Below are 19,112 nucleotides of genomic sequence, written 5' to 3'. Positions count from 1 at the left end.
TTTGCTCAAGTCTCAAGCGGGTCTCGAGTCATTCTTTCTTGGGCAAGTCAAGTGAAGTCAAGTCACAGGTTATGTCAAGTCGAGTCCTTAGTTAAGGCAAGTCAAGTCACTTTTTTTCCACCCAAGCTCCAGCACTCTTACCTGTAGTATCCGGTCTTTATAAAGAGAAAAGACAAGGTGTTGGCAGCTCGTCTAATAATGATATTATTGGCCAGTTTATATAACCTGTTCAAAAAGTATGACAGTGAATTGTATCTGTATTGTCTTGGCACAGACGCAGCCATGATGATGGTCTGCTCTGAGAGCGTATCGGGTAGTAACGAGTACGACTGATGAGGCTTCTCTTTGGGGGCTTTGATGTTGCGTGTTGCCATAGCGAGGAGTTTGACTGACAGCCAGTCATCCAATCATGACAATCACATACAGGAGCTTTTTGTATGACCTCCACTGAAGCTTATTCATCGGCCTACTTGATGCTGTTTCATACAGTCTGGGCTCAGACACTGAACATGTGATAAAGTTGTCACCAATTTGTTTCCTTTTGATTGACTCATCATCTCAGCACCAGTAATAGCTTTCATTCCTACAGTTTCACTGAGGAGGAGGAGGATGGTCGGCTTATTACCTGGCTAATCAGCAGAGTGGTGCTAGTCTGGTGTCAGGAGGTGCTGAGTCGCTGTCTGCCTTCTCCTTTCCCACCTTGGTAGATCATAAGGTGTCACTCTCCTTCATCTCCCAGCAGCACTGTTGTTGTTGCTGCTGCTGACACTGAGCTGCCCTGACACAATGGTGTCACTGCCTGCCCCACCCTGCTTATATTTGACTGACAGGAGCAGCGAGGACACGGGCTAGGGCCCTTCTCCACAGTATGAAGAGAGCTGAGAGAGAGGAGAGAGGATCATGGGAGCAGAAATGGCCGAGGCTCGTGTTGTTGTGATCTGCGCTCAGCCAGCAGGAAGAGATGTAGACAAGCATGTGGCCTCTGCGCTTCCCCCGGCAGAACCACAGACGAGCCGGGCTGCAGGAGGAGGGTTGTTCCAGTTTTGACAGCTCGTAATCCCATCCGGAGAGGAGCTGCTGCCCGACTGAAGCGAACCTCACACAGCAGTGTGTTAAAAAGCCTATAACTTGACCGTCTCCAGTCCTGTTTGTGCTTTATGGCTGTTTGCAGGCAGAGATATCACACAAAGGCCTTTATCATCTCTGCACTTGGAGGCGACATGCGCGCTCAGAGGAGCTCACACTGAGAGGCATAAAAGCAGGATAGAGTGCATGATTTTTAATGAAGGGGGTTGAAGCATCCTCAGGCAGACCCCCACGGGGACACGTGCTGAAAAAAAATGAGCTGTGAAAACAAGATAATCTAGCCCAGATCCTTGGCTTTATAGACTCTACTCCACCCAGCCTCTTTGAATTAAAGTGAAACCTTGCAGGGCAGGAGCTAGCCTCTGAATCGCAGGAATGCTTACTTAAGGCCACAACGGAGAGCTTAACTCTTTCATGCTGACCTCAGGGGAGAAGCTACTACTGTCTGGAAAAAGTGCCTTTTAATCTTCTTTAATATTTTTTGTTTTCTCTTTAAGTTCTGTTTATTTTCCTCCTTCGCTAACATCCCATGGTCCTCACTCGTTTCCTACAGTTGTAGGAGCTGTTGTAAGTTTTGAGGCCATCTAAAAATAGACATGTCCAAGCTTTCCTCTTTAGTCCCAGCTGGCTGGTTCCTAGTAAGTGTCTCTGGTCAGCTGTGTGTATTTCCCTTCCACTCGCCACAGAAACGCCTGATTCCCTGGAAAAGCGAGGCCTCTCTGTGTCCTCGTGGTGAGGGGAGGGAGGGAGCACAGCTGCTGCAGCAGTGCTGTTGTGTCGGCAGCGTTTCCTCTGTGATGTGCCAGGTGACCTCGGTGACCCACAGTGTGAAGCCGGGGAACAAGGGCTGCCCTCAGAGGGAGTCAAAACATCAGACTTTATTTTAAACCAAGTCATCACTGAACAGAATTTAAATCAAATCATGTAGAATATGAATTGATAAGTGTTGTGTAAGAATTAGGCCGGGCCACCAGACGCTCATTAGCAAGCTCCAGGAGGGGTTTACCTTCTCCAGGGAAGGTGCTGATGGTCCAATTCCTGCAGGTTCCTTCTTCGTACCAGACCGTTATGGCAAAGTGGGAGCTGAACCACAAGGCAATATTCTCCAATCAATCTACGTTCCAACCCTTGTCTGTGGTCATGTGATTTAGGTAGTGACCAAAAGAATAAGAACAGGGATGCAAATGTGTGACGGTTTGTGATACTAACCCAGACTTAGAAGCAGATCACACAGACGGGGTAATGGACAAAAAAGGGTATTTATTAAGTGTACCAGATGGAACTCAGGGGGCTGGGAGTCTAGAAGGTCTGATGAGGGATGGGATGAGTCCAGTGGTGAGAGGCGGCGCTGAGCCGAGTGGAGCGTGAGACTGGTGATGGTCGGTGAAGCTTGGAGAGGGGATCGGTGAGATGAGGGGTTTAAAGGGTGAGTTTGAGACTACCGAAGAAGAGGGGACGTGGAGGAGGGTAATGGGTTCTGGTGGTCCGGTGGTGGAGAGACTAGGCTGAGTGATATGGTTGAAGCGGGGAGTGGCTGGGCGGTGTGGTGCGTGGAGTTTGGTACGGAGACACTGGAGGAAAAACAGAAAGGTTGCGCAGGTTAGACACAATGAAAAAAGGCTGTGTGAGATCAACAATTACAAGAGGGTTTTAGCCTAGAAAGTTCTTTCACAAGAAACGATACCGATACGGGCCGATGTCACCAAGTGAAGAGACGGAAATCATCTGGCAGCGTGGAGAAGGACAGCCAGGAATAAATGCAGCAGCAGGTGATTAGTTGATCAGAAGCAGGTGTGCGCACCAACAGCTCCAGCCACCACCCACCAAACCAAACCTCCGCAAGAGAGGAAACACAGGGGGGCAGTACTCAAACACACAGGCCAAAAGAATACTCAAAGAAAATACTGGACCACCACACAAATGGCTAAAAAGAGTTTGCTTAGCCTAAAACCACCTCCCCCCCTTTTGCCCAACCCCTACTTTTGGACTACCCACCGCTGGTTTGTGGCCCTTCAGAGTGGAGCTACACGGGGTAGGGGTTGAAAACTTAGCAAAGGGACACCACTCAATCAACCTAGAGCAGCAACATGGAGGTTACCTTAATTTTTGTTGTATGCATGATTATTTAAGAAGATATGGGCTTCTTTCCTTGTTGCCATTATTCAGGAAACAACTGTGGCTGATTTCCTCTTCCACTTTATTTGACATTAGCCTCTGAAAACACTCTATATGGGGGACCATTTTGTGGGCAGGATGACCACTGCCCTTCAATCTCCCAAACAGGATACCCTAACCTCAGCTGTGGTAGAATTTCAGATACAGCCTTACACATTGGGTGAGGAGCTTGAACGTCTGGAGAGAGAGTAGAGCCGTGTAACGTGACCCTAGATAAGCCGAAGACAGCGGTTGGATGGATGGCTGCATCGATGTCCCATCGCTCTTGGTCCTCATCTGTCTCCCTCACACTGTCTCCTCATCAGTGAACAATGACTGATGATCTGCCTCCAAAGCACGCTGTAGATATGATGAGAGGGGAGGCAGCAGAGTAATTGGACACTGAGGATGAATAAATATTATAGTTTGAAGTGAGGACCTGGATTTATGTTTACACCTGATCTGATGATTGTAATAACTTGCCCTTGTTACAGCTGGTACATGATGGCAGAGGAGGCAGTGGAGAGAGAGCGTGTGGTAGTATTGATGCTTGTGTGGGTTCATCCCTCCATCTGTCTGTGTGTTTATCCTGCGAGTGGCAAACCTTGACTGGCACCGGCCTCCTCCCTCAGCGGGAAGCTGCACGACACTGGAAGGACGGCATGCTGGGAGTGCAAAGGCGAGGCTTTCCCCTGGCAGAGAAGGCAGCGCAGCATGTGACACCCGGAGCCCATCATTAGCCTGCTCCCTTTGTCAAGTGTCTGGGCATTCACTCCTCCCCTGCCAGTCTTCTTCTGTCCATTTCACTGCTTCCCTTCCACCCCCTGTAGACCCTCTCCTTCACTTCAGCATTGTTTCTCTCTCCCTATGCCCTCCTCTCTTGCCCCCTTAATCATTTCCTACCTCATTAATACTCCAAACACCCTCTCTCTCTCTCTCTCTCTCTCTCTCTCTCTCTCTCTCTGTCTGTCTTGGTCCTCCTTCTGATGAAGGTCACATGCGAGGACAGAGTAAAGTGAATAATTATTTCATGATGTGTCGTCTGTCCTACAGCAGGGTGAGAAACACCAGGTTTGGTTGCTCACTCAGCAGCCTAGCCGGCTGAGCAGGGTAAACAGGTCTGTTTTAGAAGGAGGGGCAGAAGAGATAGCTTTGTTTTTTGACATACTTTGACTACTTGTGGGTGCGACACAGTTTTCATAATTGCTTCCTCCATGTTGGAATCTCTGGCTCTGCATGTTCCCTCAGAGGTCAGCACTTTTGAGGCTGAGAGTTGTTGAAACCAAGTGAAGTCAGGGGAGAACAAATGAATGTGAGCAGCTGTGCAACATTAGATCCAACAGTTATACTTCAGATGTCAGATATGAAAAACGTGACTCTGCTGTAATTTTTCAGCATTGGGCCTCGTTCACTAATATATGCATAGAAATCTTCTCACTCTGCGCACAAAACAAGTGCATACGCAAAATCACCGTCGGATTCACGACACATGCGCACCGGCCAGTGTTGTTCTCACCACCGTGCGTGTGTTAGTGGATCAGAATCGTTCTAAATTGACAAGCGTGTGCCCGCAATCTGCATACTACCAGGGCCCCATTTCTCTACACAAGGACATCCTCTTGGCGTATCAGGAAGAGAGCGGTGAGGTGAAGACAAATATAAAGAGCGAACAGTCACAAGAGATGGCCACAAAGTGAAAAACCAAAAGAATTTCAGCACAGCAGAAGCTTAGGTAATTGTATCGGAGGTGGAAGCAAGAAAAACACACTTTTCCGTAGCGTGTCCTCAGGATTCACCAGGCTGAAAATAAATGAAACTTGAGCTTCAATAACGCGGCTGTGAATGCTGTGTGTCCTGAGGTTCTGACCGTGGCTCAGGTAAAAAAAAAAACAAGGTGGACGCTAAAAAAAGAATCGCTGAGCAGAAACAAAGGAAGGAAACAGGTGGAGGACGAGGACCACCTGATCTGACAGCGCAGGATGAGAGACTGAATGTGTAAATTCCTTGTCAATAAGCAACAGCTAACACACGAGCCATATAAACTTTATAAACACATAATATCTCAAACATTTGCAACATTAAAGTTGTAATCTCAAAGATCTCAGTTTCTTCCTCTTTGGTGGCACCTGTGGTGATAAACTGTAATTACAGGAGCACACGTATAGATATCCAGACAGTGCTGCATGTGTGACGTCCACGGTTGGCTCCGGTTGTAACTCTTGATTTTCCTGGCTGACGGTCGCTTTCCTTTTCAGACTGTTTGCTTCATCTGAGCGTCGAGTTTGTTTCTTTTTCTTTGGATTCTCACTTCTTGTTGAAGTTGTATCTGTAGTCATCCATCTTTTCTTTGTTTGTTCAGCCATAGTAGATTACTGTTTACTCGCAACACTTGCAGAGACCGGAAAAGCAGCTGTTTAGCTCCGCCTTCCCTCTCTGGCAGACCAACCACTGCTGGCTGATGGAAAATGCGTCACTAACTGGGCGCCGCTTGTGATTTTTTAATCACCATTGTGTGACCTCATGCGGCGATAGAAAGTTACTTAACAGACATTTATTTAAATGAAAATCTTCTGAATTATGACTTTAAGCTTGTTGTGAAGTTCTCTGATAAAACAGTGTTAAACACTCCAATAAAGTGGCACAACAATAAGCAGAAACCACAGTGTAAGCACTTGGGGACCACTTCTAGTGCGGGTAAAACTATCCATCCAGGTGATGCGGGGCATGCACGCACAGTTTGTATCTTTCTGTGCATTTACTTTTATTACTCTTGCCAGTAAAGTCTCTTTCCAGTGGCACAGTTTAAAATGGTAATGAGTTGCAGTATAATAAATGTGTCCTTGTGAAGGATATATGCTCCCACATGTATGTCCCAGTCTGTGTGAAACTAATGATTCCTCCTCCCCCTCCCCCACCCTGTTTCCACTCTGCTGGAGCTGAAGGTGTTTCCATCAGACAGACACGATCCCACTGGGCTTGACTTCAGCCCTTCAGTGACCAAAGGGACGGGAAAAGCCTCCCCTGAGGGGTTTAATACTTCAGTGTACCCTCCTTCACCAGCCACCCGAGCCCCCACCCTGCTCTGCTGCTTTTAATGAACCCCGCCCCATCCCCTCCCCATCAAATATAAATGCAGCATCTCCCTCGGCGTCTGCCCCCGAACGCCACGACATACCTTCAGCTCAGCACAGCCCGCCCATGAATTATTCACCCAGAGCGGCACGTGGACTTGGGCGTGCCTCTGGCAGACCCCCCCATCATTCCTTCTCATACCTGAAGGTGGGCTACACCTCACTTCAGTCTGAGTTAATCAATTTACTCCTTTTGTCACGCCCTTTACATGTTCGGATGCTTTAAGTCTTTGGCTCCAATTAAAGGACTTAATGAATTTTGTCCATCCACTGTTATATGAACAGCCTTTAACTAATTATAGATCCGACTCCACTGCTGGTCATGTCCTGCTCTGTAATTGGATTTTCCCCGAGGCTTCATTGATTTTATGTTGAAAGTGGCTGAAAAATGGGAGGAGGCACTCAGTGTGATATGAATCATGAGAGGAAACGGAAAGCAAGCCAACAAAGGAGAATTATTCATATTTTCTGATATTAAAATGTCTCTGCAACGCTTAATGTGAAAGATTCCTCACATTCAGTTGCAGCCTCCGTCGCTCGCATTGCTCTGTTTCCTGCAGCCCTCTGGGACGAAGTCTCAGAGGCTGGAGGAGTAAACAGCAAGAAAAAAAAAAAGCCCCTACGGCAAGCAGGTGGCGTCTTTTTCTGCGAAGGAGGAATAATTAATCAGCAGAGAGGGCTGCGTGAAAAGGAGAGAAGGAAGGGGGGAAATAAAGAGATGAAAGAGGCTTCAGTTCAAAGAGAGCAGTCAGAGATGAGCTCGGCCCTCACTGACGGCTGCAGAGGAAGCAGTCGGACAATCGGGGCTTATGACTGTCACGGCTGTCTTTGGACTGAAGCAGATTGCGTTTAGCGTGAGTCCACTAATCTGATGCTGAAACGATCGTTCTGATTGATTACAGAATCACACTGACTGAATTACAGAAGGGAAGAAGAAAGGACTTTTTTAAACTCAAACATGGTTTTAATGATTGGTTTGTGTAATTCCTTAGTGCGATGTCAGAAGGTTTGAGGCTACATTTTAGAAGTTAACTTTCTGTTAGCTGCTTTCTTGCTTTCTGGTTGTGTGTGTTCAGAAGAGAATGCCTGACTCGCAAACTGAAACGAACTCACAACCTCAAGTGAACCTCTGGTAGCAGCACATTACTGACGGCTTGATGGGTGACAGCCGTGCCTACACACTGCTTTACATATTGCAGTGAGAAGTGCTGTGTGTGTGTGTGCGTGTGTGGCCATCATCATTTATGATCATCTGTCCCTAATCAGAATCAGAATCCCTCAGACATCCAGCTTCATAAGCTAAGCCACATCTCTGCCTGAAATAAACTTGATCCATGCTGCAAAGATTATCATTTATCATGTGCACAGGAGCAGCTTTCCATCCGGCTCGGAGGGATCAATACATTTGTTTCCCCGCTGAAAGCCGATTCAGTCTGCCTCCACCAGTCCCGGGTTATGCAAAGAGTCAGGCTGCAGAGCGGTTTGTGGTCTCCGTCTGCTGTGAGCACACACGATTAGGGATGCTCTGCAGTGTTGCACTGAGCGTAGCGTTGCCGCTGTCGCTGCCTGGCCCCCTGCCTGCTCGCCGTCCTGTCACACAGGATTACAGCACCCGCTGACAGAGTCGTTGTGGCGTGTGCTGCTGCACTGCTGCTCCGTGTGTGAGCCGGACATTTCACTCTGCCCGCTTGGTGCGATGCCAGGTTGTTGACATGGGTCACACAAAGTTGATTACGAGGAGCACGAAGGTTATTTTGCCCTCATCCTTTAGATTGACTTTGATGCAGCTGTCAGCACAGAGGTGGTGTCTTGATTCATCAAATCCTCATGTGTGACATGTTTAATGTAGTGTTCCTCCTTCTAGCCCTGCACTACTGCTGAATCACCGTATTTTAAAGTTTTGCAAACCAAAATAGGGAACACAAACACTTTTGCTACTTAGAATTCAAGGCAGTACACGCTTAGTTTCCAATATGTTGCAGCTGAAAAGATGCTGATATTAAAAACATGAAGAAGAGTTAACAAACAGGATTGTATAATGCGGAGAAGACAGGGCCCTCAGTTTGAAAGGCTCGACCTGTTATCTTGTTTGGTTTGAAAAAGTGCAAATGATACGGTTAGATTACTCTCCCTCTGACACCCCCACTTCCTGTGACAACCCCTGATTGTGCTGACGGGCGTCTCGGCCTCTGTGTGCACCGGCGTGCCCTATGAGGGATCGGTCTGTAATTATGTTGAAAGAGAGTGGTCATGGTGTGTCAGTCAGAACGAGGCGGCTGCTCTAATTGGTTGGCTCCCTCATTGTCTGCACTGGCATCAACAAAAACAAGGCTCAACAGAGGCGGCACCGTTGTGAATCCTGACACAAGAATCTGCATTGAATGTCAACAGGACTAAAAGGTTAACGCGGCATCACACAGACACTCAACTTCCTTCATCCTCAACTGTTAGGGAAACTCACAGGATTGGCAGAATCAGAGCCAAAGGTAAAGAGTTTCATATCTCTGCTGAGGTCAAAAGACTAAAAACTTTCTGGTGTGCATTCAACAAACTGTTATTCTAACTATTTTCTGTTCAAGCTCTGTAACAGAGAGCTTTGGTTAGTGTCGGACATATCCCTCCCCATGGCGCGAAGGTTGCTGTATTTGAGTTGGTACCCAGGTGGATTTCCTGCAGGGTTCAGCCCCTGGTATCCTGGCGCTCAGTTCACCATGACCCCTGCTGGGGGGTGTCATTTATAAAAGAGTGCGTAGAATCCAGAATAAAACTGTCCGTATGGAGGAAACCCAGAAATGGCGTGCGCCAAAAATAATTCAAATTTATAAAACCGTGCGCACACACGCCCTGCGCCAGTTTCTCTTTGTAAATCACAATCCACCTGGTAAATGTGCGCATGTGAACGAGCCTCTTAGTTGGCCCTCTACACGCCCACAATACACCATAAACGGTCGATGCAAAGCACCTCGTGAATGGAAAATGCATACAAATAAGTCAGCTGATCACAGGTGGTTGTTTACAGTGAATCACGGAAACAACCGAGAGGAAGACGAAGGTGATGAACTTTGTGACAGCTCAAGGTGCTCGTGAGGGGGGGTCACAAACAGAGGAAAAAACAACAAGTGTGTGACAACAAGGTGTTACAGCCGTCACGTAGTTCACCATTATGCAAGAGTGTCCCCACTGTATCAACATGTTTACAGAAACCACAGTGATACTTCACACTGAATGCTCTCCTCTGATACAAGTTTGATCAGTGAAACGCGAGCTTTATAATGCATGTGGTTAGTTATGATGAACTCGGCCTGCACGGCGTTTGGGACTGATTAAAGGGATATGTGATGATTGTGAGTACGCATGGGTCAGAGCTGCCGTGCCGTCAAGTTTGTTTTTTATAAATCCCAAAGTTTGCTTTGAACGTGGCGTACGCTGCGTTTATAAATGAGGCCCCAGGTCTCTGAAGCTTAAGCTGACGCCCTACCTTCCTGTCACTCCCATCCTGCTTCATGCTCTCCTGAGCCGCCTCATCTTCATCGTCTTCAGAGTCCTCAAATAACTTATGTAGTGTGTTGCCACAGACGGTGGTCCTGTTCTCTGCTCATATTCTGCTGCTCCTCCCTCTGAGCTCCTGTTTCAGTAGTGTAAACACTGACACCCCCGAGTGCTTTGGCTACCAGTGCAGCCTCTAACTAACCTAACTGGCTAACAGCAACAAGTAAACAATCTGTCCGTCAGGAAACTCTGTCAACAACAGAGAGTTCAGGCAAAGCAGCCGGAGGACATCAGAGGGAACACCAGATTGTTCCCTAAAATATGATCTCATTTCTCCAGAATCTAGTGAATATAGTAAAAAAAAGTCTTGACTGAGTGAGGCCAGAATGAAACCTGTTGAGTCAGAAAAATAAACAGGATCCTCTGATCATCCTCTGAGGCTCATCCTCAGCAGGTTCCTCTGTGATGTTTGTCTTAACGATGTATGTTGTGTTTGTGTTCATGTTTCAGCCCCGTCTCCGGCAGCTCGTCATTAGATGCCGTGTGATTGTCTCAGTCCACGGTGGTTATATTTTGTCATCGACTCTGTAAATTGGTTACTTGCAGTTGCTAAGAAGGGGAAGCCCGCACTCCTTCAGTATTCCTCTCTCTGTCCTCACAGTGTGTCAGCAGTGAATAAATTTCCTGCGCCTCGCTGCAGTCAGATGAGGTGACTGAGCCAGAAGACAGACAGAGCGCAGGAGAGGGAGAGCGAGAGCAGGGAGTGAAATATGTGTTCTGACTGAGGACAGGCTGGAGCTGAAGGCCAGACCGGCACTTTGTCTTCAAAGCAGAGCCTGGATTTATCGCCCGTGTCTGCGCTGATAAACCAGTTATTCTATTCTCCTTGTTTCTGCTGGGAGACAATTAGACGGCATTCATTCCTCTGGGAGTACACACAAGTGTCCCAGGGTGATCTTGAGCCCGCTGTGGTGTGACACCTGTCATTTTTCAGTCTGTGCATTTAATTCTCCCGAGGGGAAAACAGTTCTAGCTATTGAGGAAGTATTTGAAGATGATTTGAGACAGTATAAAGCATGCACATCTGTACAACAGTAACTTTCCTGCTTGCTTGCAACAGAGCTGTCTCGGATATTTCAGGAACGTCTGGAGGGAAAATCTTCAGATTTGGCACAGACGTCCACTTTAAGGTTAAAGGTCACCGTTATCTCTCAAAAAATAGTTTTGGCTCAAGATTTCGTATGATGAATGTGACACAAACGTCTACAAAGATAAAACTCTGAAGTGATGACATTTTTTACCCAGAAGGTCAGAGGTCAACCTCACTGTTGCATCATAATGTCCCAGAGCACAGCTTTGATTGAAGCACTCCCTAGCTGTAAGTGCAGCCTTCTTAGTATAAGGTTGGACTTCGTTGTTCCCCACGTCTCTCAAAGGCACCATAACAAAGAGAATTATGGGAAATGATTTATATAGACGGCACAGTGAAGAACGGAGTTGCTTTGATAGCGTCCCACATGTGGAGGACAGGTGAACACTCTTCTTCTCCTGGCCGCTCGGACTGACTTTGATTGTTTGGCTCGATGATAAAACCAACACGCAGTTGCCAACTCTCTGTCCGCCCACCGTCCTCCATTAAGATCAACGGGGCGATGTTGACAGCAGAGCTCTGTGCCTCCACGTCTCCCCTTCTCTCCGGCCAGCCTCCCTGACATCACTGTGATAGGAGCTGTGTTTCCTCCTGAAAGAGAAAGAAAGAGACACATTGTTTGTGTGAGTCATCCAGAGAGCAAGCTGTGTGTCAGGCTTTAAAAAGGGATCCTGCCTCCCAGACCAGAGTGCTAATCAGTGGACGGATGTCATCTGTAGAGAAGCAGTGTGAAGGGAAACCTTGAAAGGAGTGATGAACTCAGTGCTTTTCAGTCGTGTTGTTCTTCTCCCAGACAGCATGTTTCATCTTAACGATCCACCACACAAGCTCATATGCGCTGCAGTTACTGCCCGCATTTAGGCTCTTTGAGCCTGTTTTGTCCTGTCAATTATCAGGTTTTATTTGAAACCTTTGATGTATTCTTCCACAGTAATTAAAGAGGTATGCCAGTATTATTGAACCTCTGAACATGCAGTAATGGCTGCAACTAAGTATTTAAAGTAGGTATATATAATGTCGGCGGGATGATTGAGTCAGACGCGCAGTTACGCGAGTCGGCTTTTCAGTGGATGTGTTTCCATGTTATTAGCGGAACCTCGTCCCGGTGAGGTGGCCGCATGAACGGACCGTTAGATGTTTCAGATTGAACCAAATGCAAGCAGGATGATGTTGGAGCCGCTGCTGCTGAAGTAAACTACTGGAGCAATTCCAAAAGTGTTCAGGCCTTTACACACTCTCAGAATGTTTTGTTTTCTTATTTATCACTGTGTTCATCCAGTTTCATCTTTCTTCCTTCCTCTTGTCGTCCACAGATTATAGATAATGGGCTGTGTGCAATGCAAGGATAAGGAAGCAACCAAACTCACAGACGACAGAGACGCCACCATCTGCCAGGGAGCAGCCTACCGTTATGGGGCCGACCCCACGCCGCAGCACTACCCCAACTTCGGGGTCACCGCCATCCCCAACTACAACAACTTCCACGCCCCCGTCGGACAGGGGATGACCGTCTTCGGGGGAGTCAGCACCTCCTCTCACACTGGAACCCTGAGGACTCGCGGTGGGACAGGTAAGAGACACGTGACGTTCACAGTTAACAGCTGTGATCAAAAGACGTTTGCACTCTCAGGGATATAACACACACTTTGTCTAATCCAGATCTGTTAAGACACTCAAATGAATTAGTAAATTATGAGAAGTGAAAGACAACATGCATATTAAGCATACTGTTATAACATACCATTTCAAGATCAGGAAGTGAAATCAGGTGGTGTTGGAGCTCCAAAACAAAGAGCACGTTTCATTTATCAGAGGTGTTTCTCGGGTCATGTCATGGACAGCTGTGATCTCATTAGCTGCACATTGAAAAGGTCAGTACTAAAAAAAGTCAAAGTTTACACTCACTGAACTTTAAGGGCTGCAGTGGTGCATGAAATCCAAGCAGAGTGCAACACCCAAACAAAGATTTTGGATCCTCCCGCTCTCAGTGAGTCACGTCACTGCAAAGCATTCCTGCCACTGATCTCATGCAGAGCTCTTTACACAATGTCAACACAGGCTGCAGAGCAGGAGCAGCATGTGTACGAGAGCAGCAGCAACAGCCGTGTTAATGCCAAGCATTGAGTTCAGCTCACCCACGTTTCAAAACACAATTACTGCAGTTACGCATGTAAAGATGCAAGTACATAGACTTCATTTATTGTGCTTCAGGTTGCAGCACAACTAAAACACGAGCTGATGTGCAGCTGTGTGGATTTCAGGAGCGTGTCACACAGACACCTGTTTGAAGAGGTTTGAAATCAAGGTTATTCCTCATGATAGTTAGTTGATAGTTTCCTCTCTCCAAGATGTTTGTGTTTGTACTGTTGGTCACTCAGCACAGCCTCAGACAGGTGTTGGTGATGATGGTGTTGGCTGTGGTTGTGTAGGCTACGTGAAAATGTATTTTGAGAGGAATAAAGAAGAAAGCTTTAAGATGAATCCTGGTGTTTTCTTTTACACATGTTCTATTTTTACATTTTTAATGGCCTGAATTAAAAGTTGCGTACAAAAAGACCTGACACGGGTGTTGCTTGTTTACTTGTGCCTCAGTTGTTTACTTTTGATGCCTTTGCACCGGTGACCGCCGTGGCCGCAGGCGTTATGTTCTCGTGTTGTCTGTACGTACATACGAGCATACCACTGTCCCATTCTGTGAACACGATATCTCAGAAACGCCTGGATGGAGTTTCTTCTTTCTTCAGTTGTCCACTTGGAGTCAAGGATGATCTGATTAGATTTTGGTGGTCAAAGGTCAAAGGTCAAGGTCACTATGACCTCACGAAACATGTTTGTGGCCATAGCTCAAGAATTCATACCCTAATTATGACAAAATTTCACACACATTTCTAAAATGATGAAGTGATGACATTTTATACCCAAAAGGTGAAAGGTCAGCTTCACTGTGTCAGCATCATGCTTCATGTTGTCACTCCAATCCAGTTGTTATTGACTTAGACCCCAAAGTGCGTGTATGAATCCACCCTTTAACTTCCTCTCACTGGATGACACCAGGACGGGGGGCGTCCCGTTCCTCTGGTGATCCACAGCGAGCTCTTTGATCTGCTAATATTGACCTTAAGGTGATGATGATTGCATCATGTGTCTCTGTATCAGTACGCTCTCCTCGTCTGGAAACATAGTCTCTCAGTGAGAGCAGCATATTTCTCATTGGGATCATACATGTCGCTATATTATTAACTTCCATTTTGCCAAAACATACACTTAATAGCTTTAATATCTCCAACATCCAGAGTCTACACAGACAGAAATGTAGCTCCAACTTGACCAGTTGGTGGAGACATACGAATGCAAGGCGGTGATTCTAGTTTGTGTTATTGTTTTGTGTAGAAACTAAGCTAAGCCTTTAAAACACCAAAGTCACATAATCAGCCAAACAAACTGACCATCCGAAGCAGCAGTCGATCAAATTAAACAACTGTTTCTGCTTTTAAGAAATCCTACTCCTGAAGGGATCAGTGGGTGAACTCAACTGCCTTCAAAGATGACTTTGCAGTCATCATAGAGGGTCTCCCGGCTGCAGCTGAAGCAATCTACTGGAGGAATTCAGAAACTATGTTTACCTATTAACTTCATTTAGACCACAAACTATGTAAAATAAATAAAAGATAGAGCCCAGGTTTATAAATGAGATTCCTATTTTAGATTACAATTGTTTTAGCAATATGCCAAAACTAGCTGGATATCAGTCACTTGTCCCTTGACCCCTGGACGGGCAGATTACATCTGGTTGGGCTGAGAACAACAGACTGTGGTTGTACTGGCCAGATTCCAGTTGTGAATGTGCAAGACTGATAAAGGAAGCATTGCATAGAAACTCCCCCTGATCAAAGTGTAAAGAATGACTAGAGAAGAACAGCACAACACTCCTCCTTACTTCTGGTTACAAACAATCACAAGTAAGGAAGTTTGCTGTCTGAAGGAGCAGCTGTTGCATGAGACAGAAAAGGCCAGGAGAGACAAACGGTGTTCGTCACGAGCACAGAGGGAGGAAATTATTAACTTGATGGGTCCTTCTCAGAGCAATGTGTCTCTGTTGTTTGTCAGATGAGGAAATGTATCTGCAACACACACTGAAGTGTATAGCTACTTTCTTTTTACTTCATTCCCACACAGTTACAGCATTCTGTGCAGCCAGTGTTCACAGCCCACACACACACACCTCTGTGTGCACACTCTTTGGGATTCTCTGAGCAGTTAAAGACTTCCTATGACATCCCAAAATCCTGACAATCCTCACCTCACCGCCCCTGCGACAGCTCCACGGCTGACCTCGCCCGGCCCTGTCAGGAACGTCCGGCTGGCATTAGCACGGGGCTTTGTGCTCCGGCTCATTGTTTGTGTAGGGAATATTCCTACTCAGGATATCCTTTATGTTTGGCTGAGCCCGGCCGCTCTGCAGAGGAACTCAGCGTTTCCACTCAACTTAGCAGGAGTCCTCTCCCTCAAAGTGTGGATTATTTTCTGCGCTGTATAATCCAAATCCACGCAGTGGCAGAGGAGCAGAGAGGGGTTTAGCTTTTTAATTTTCTCCTGGTGGAGAAATTTGGACATAAGCCGTCTCTCCCTCAAACTCTGTTAAAACACAGCTGCCAAGCTGGTTTGACTACAGCCACGGCCGCCCCCCCTCACTCTGGCCTGGAGGAGCCCAATGCAGCTGGCAGCAGACGTTTTATTGATTATCAGTTGATCTTTTTGCTTATGCCATCCCCCTGAATGGAAATATTCACACTCATCCTCTGACCTTATGTAACTAATTGAGCAGATGAGTCAATACACATGTTTACACCTCGCGCTCACCTCTGCTGACCTGATGGAACATTGGAACAACCACAGCTGCGGTGCATTCAGGGCCTTGTTATGCTGTGAAGGAAACCAAAAGTGCTGCTATCAGACAGTCTGCTCTCCTGTCTTCTTTGTGTTTGTCATCACATGAAAAGCAGCAGGTCGCCTCTATCTGCAGTCCCATCAGCCGGAGCCTCACACAGCCTCTTCATATCAGCACTGTTTCCCAGAAAGCCTCTGCCTGCTGAGAGCATCTGAAGTGAAATGACTTGAATAAATGCGATCAAGAGGGTTTAAGTGGACTTTGAAGAAGTGCCTGTTCAACTTGCATTTCTCAAACACTCAGAGGCATGAAACAGCTTAACAGCTGCAGTCAGCGCAGACCTGAGCACAACACTCGGAGAGCTGCTTTGTCTTTTCTCCACACTCAGGCCCTCTGTCACCAGACAAGACAAATCAAAGGCACCTGAGAGTTGGTGGACAGAGATCTGAAGCAGAAGATTAATAACACTGGATTCATAAAGTATATTGTTGAGATCTGGGAAAGCAGCGACATTGCTTAAATGAGTGGTACAAAAACAAAAGCAGTCAGTTTGAATGTGAAATAACTTCACAATCAAACTGTAAACACACTTTTTTCTGAACAATTAGGGGTTTATTTTGTTTTGGGTGCTCTCACGTTATAATCATCTGTCTTAACTGCCAGTCTGAACAAGTTCACTCCTGCTCTTGGATAAAGTAGTTTGAACCTTTTTGTTAAAAAGTAAGATTTTTTTTAAACCAAACACAGCTGGGACATCCGTCTTAAAAACCACTCCTCTGACAAAAACAGTCATTAAAGCTTGCAGAACAGGCCAGTTGCTGCTCTGCCACAGCCTCCATCTGTTAGTTTCTTGTGTTATTGTGTGTTTCACAAATATTGCAAACTAAGGTATTCAAAACACCAAATACCTGTTGACTAATAAGACTAGGTCAAAACCTAGTGTGTGGCTGACCGCATCAGGTCAATGTGAGCTTTCGTGGGCAATGTGTTGCAAGGACCTTACCCTTAAATTCCACAGGATCCGTCTCCCGCAAGTTACGTGTTCGCCGCGACCTCCGGAGTCAATTGCGCCAGACATGGATCCTGTGCTAAGAGGACCTATCACTAACATGTTCTTCATGTCTGCACATAGGGCTTGACGTTGATAATCAACATGGGTGTTTTAAATATTCGTCTACGAATAAGCAGGCAGGGGTTAAATAGATGTTAAATATGGCACCTAAATTAGACTCTGCACAGGGTCAGTCACCTCCATGAGACAGTTAGCAATCACAGGCCATGGAGTGTGCATCTGAGACTCCAGCATCCTGTTCAGTCAACAGGTACCGGTGCTGTGTCTTAAGTATGGTAACATGCATTGTAGTTTGGAATACAGGATTGTTTTCTATTTTATATCTGTAATAAATGATATTAGTAATTTAGTCCTAAGCAAACACTCATCACTTCATCTGATGGAGCCTCAGTGGATCTGTATTTAGTGCGTTCCAATGAATTACATAACCCCAGGACTGTAGTTTCACACTCACATCTCCAAAACAACACCCTTACTTTAGTGTGAAAATCTTCTCCTAACACCAGAGAGGCCAGAAGCATGAGGGAGGTCGTGAATACCAGCGTCTGACAAATTGTGGAGAAACTTGGAGGTAAATGGAGGATTTTGGATGTGAAGAGTGAAAAAATACTTCTTAACTACTTTTGCCAACAAATGTGTCTCTGTTTCATCCAAAGTGATAATCCCAGTGTTGTCTGTCAGTAGAGCTTTCGGTGAGATAACTCCGGGCTTAATGAACAGGTTATTTTAGGCCGCTGGACTATATCGATCAGCCATAACATTATGACTACTGACAGGTTAAATGAATAGCATTGATTATCGCATTACAATGGCCCCTGTCAGTGGGTGGGATATGTCAGGCAGCAAGTGAACATCTTGTCCTCTTAGTTGATGTTGGAAGCAGGAAAAAAGGGCAAGCATAAGGATGTGAGCGACTTTGACAAGGGCCAAAGTGTGATGCGAGACGCTGGGTCAGAGCATCTCCAAGCTGCAGCTCTTGTGGGGTGTTCCCGCTCTGCAGTGGTCAGGAGCTACCAGAAGTGGTCCAAGGAAGGAAAACAAATGACAGGTTCGTCGGCAGCCAGGGCTAACTGATGTACACACAGAGCATCGCAGCTTATAGAGGCTGCGTAGCCGCAGACGGGTCAGGGTGCCATGCTGACCCCTCTTCACTGCTGACATCCAGGATGCACTATGGGAAGAAGGCGAGCCGGCGGAGGCAGTGTGATGCTTTGGGCAATGTTCTGCTGGGAAACCTTGGGTCCTGCCGTTCATGTGGATGTTCCTCTGACACGTACCACCTACCTAAACATTGCTGCAGACCAAGTCCACCCCTTCATGGAAACAGTATTCCCTAATGGCAGTGGCCTCTTTCAGCAGGATGATGCACCCTGCCACACTGCAGACACGGTTCAGGAATGGTTTGAGGAACACGACGACGAGTTCAAGATGTTGACTTGGCCTCTAGATTCCCCAGATCTCAATCCAGTCGAGCATCTGTGGGATGTGCTTGACAAACAAATCCGATCCTTGGAGGCACCACTTCACAACTTACAGGACTTAAGGGATCTGCTGATAACGTCTATCTGCAGACATCTGGTAGAGTTCATGCCTCAATGGGTCAGGGCTGTTTTGGCAGCATCAGAGGGTCCTACACAATATTAGGCATGTAGTCATGATGTTATGACAGTAGACAGGTTTTAGTCTGTCTGAGAGGAGTCAACCTGGACTGTGACAGCCCAAATCCCATCTCCATCCCATCTCCAGCTGCCCTGCAAGGCTGGATTCACCGTTCTGTCCGTTCAGGAGCCGGATTTTCTTCAGACAGGCGGGGACACTTGCATAAACACTCAACCTTTCCAACGCCACTGAAACTGTGATGCTCTTTATTAAGACAGACACACAACAACCAGCACAGAGCTCAGTGTTCACTGACAGGTCTGAAGCAGTGAATGAAATCCCTTCACTCTCAAACTACTTTATAAGCCTGTCACACCAATTAGAAGTAAGTGAGGATGAATAATCCCTCTTTTTAGGGTGTAATTTAACATCGTACATCAATTTAATTGATCCCATATTTTTTTTTAAAAAGGCCTGTGTGAACTAGTTTAGTTTGGCTCCAGGATCCCACCCTTCTGCCTTTAATACTTCACTAAATGTCTT

General features: G+C 46.5%; 1 protein-coding gene across 3 annotated transcripts in view; it reads left to right on the top strand.

Moving 5' to 3' along the window:
• fynb (FYN proto-oncogene, Src family tyrosine kinase b) overlaps nucleotides 1-19,112 on the top strand; it is an 87,135-nt gene that overhangs the window by 36,987 nt on the left and 31,036 nt on the right. For all 3 annotated transcript variants that reach the window (XM_069657477.1, XM_069657476.1, XM_069657478.1), the window contains exon 3: nucleotides 12,324-12,580. In XM_069657477.1, the coding sequence (XP_069513578.1) occupies nucleotides 12,334-12,580 (247 nt within the window). In that variant the 5' untranslated portion in view covers nucleotides 12,324-12,333. The remainder of the gene's footprint in view (nucleotides 1-12,323; nucleotides 12,581-19,112) is intronic.

This window comes from Semicossyphus pulcher, unplaced genomic scaffold, assembly GCF_022749685.1.
Source record: "Semicossyphus pulcher isolate SPU_LCO1_2020_fin unplaced genomic scaffold, fSemPul1.0.p SCAF_11, whole genome shotgun sequence".
Lineage (NCBI taxonomy): Eukaryota > Metazoa > Chordata > Actinopteri > Labriformes > Labridae > Semicossyphus > Semicossyphus pulcher.
The sequence above is the reverse complement of the archived record's forward strand: the minus strand, read 5'-3'. Positions and strand labels throughout refer to the sequence as shown.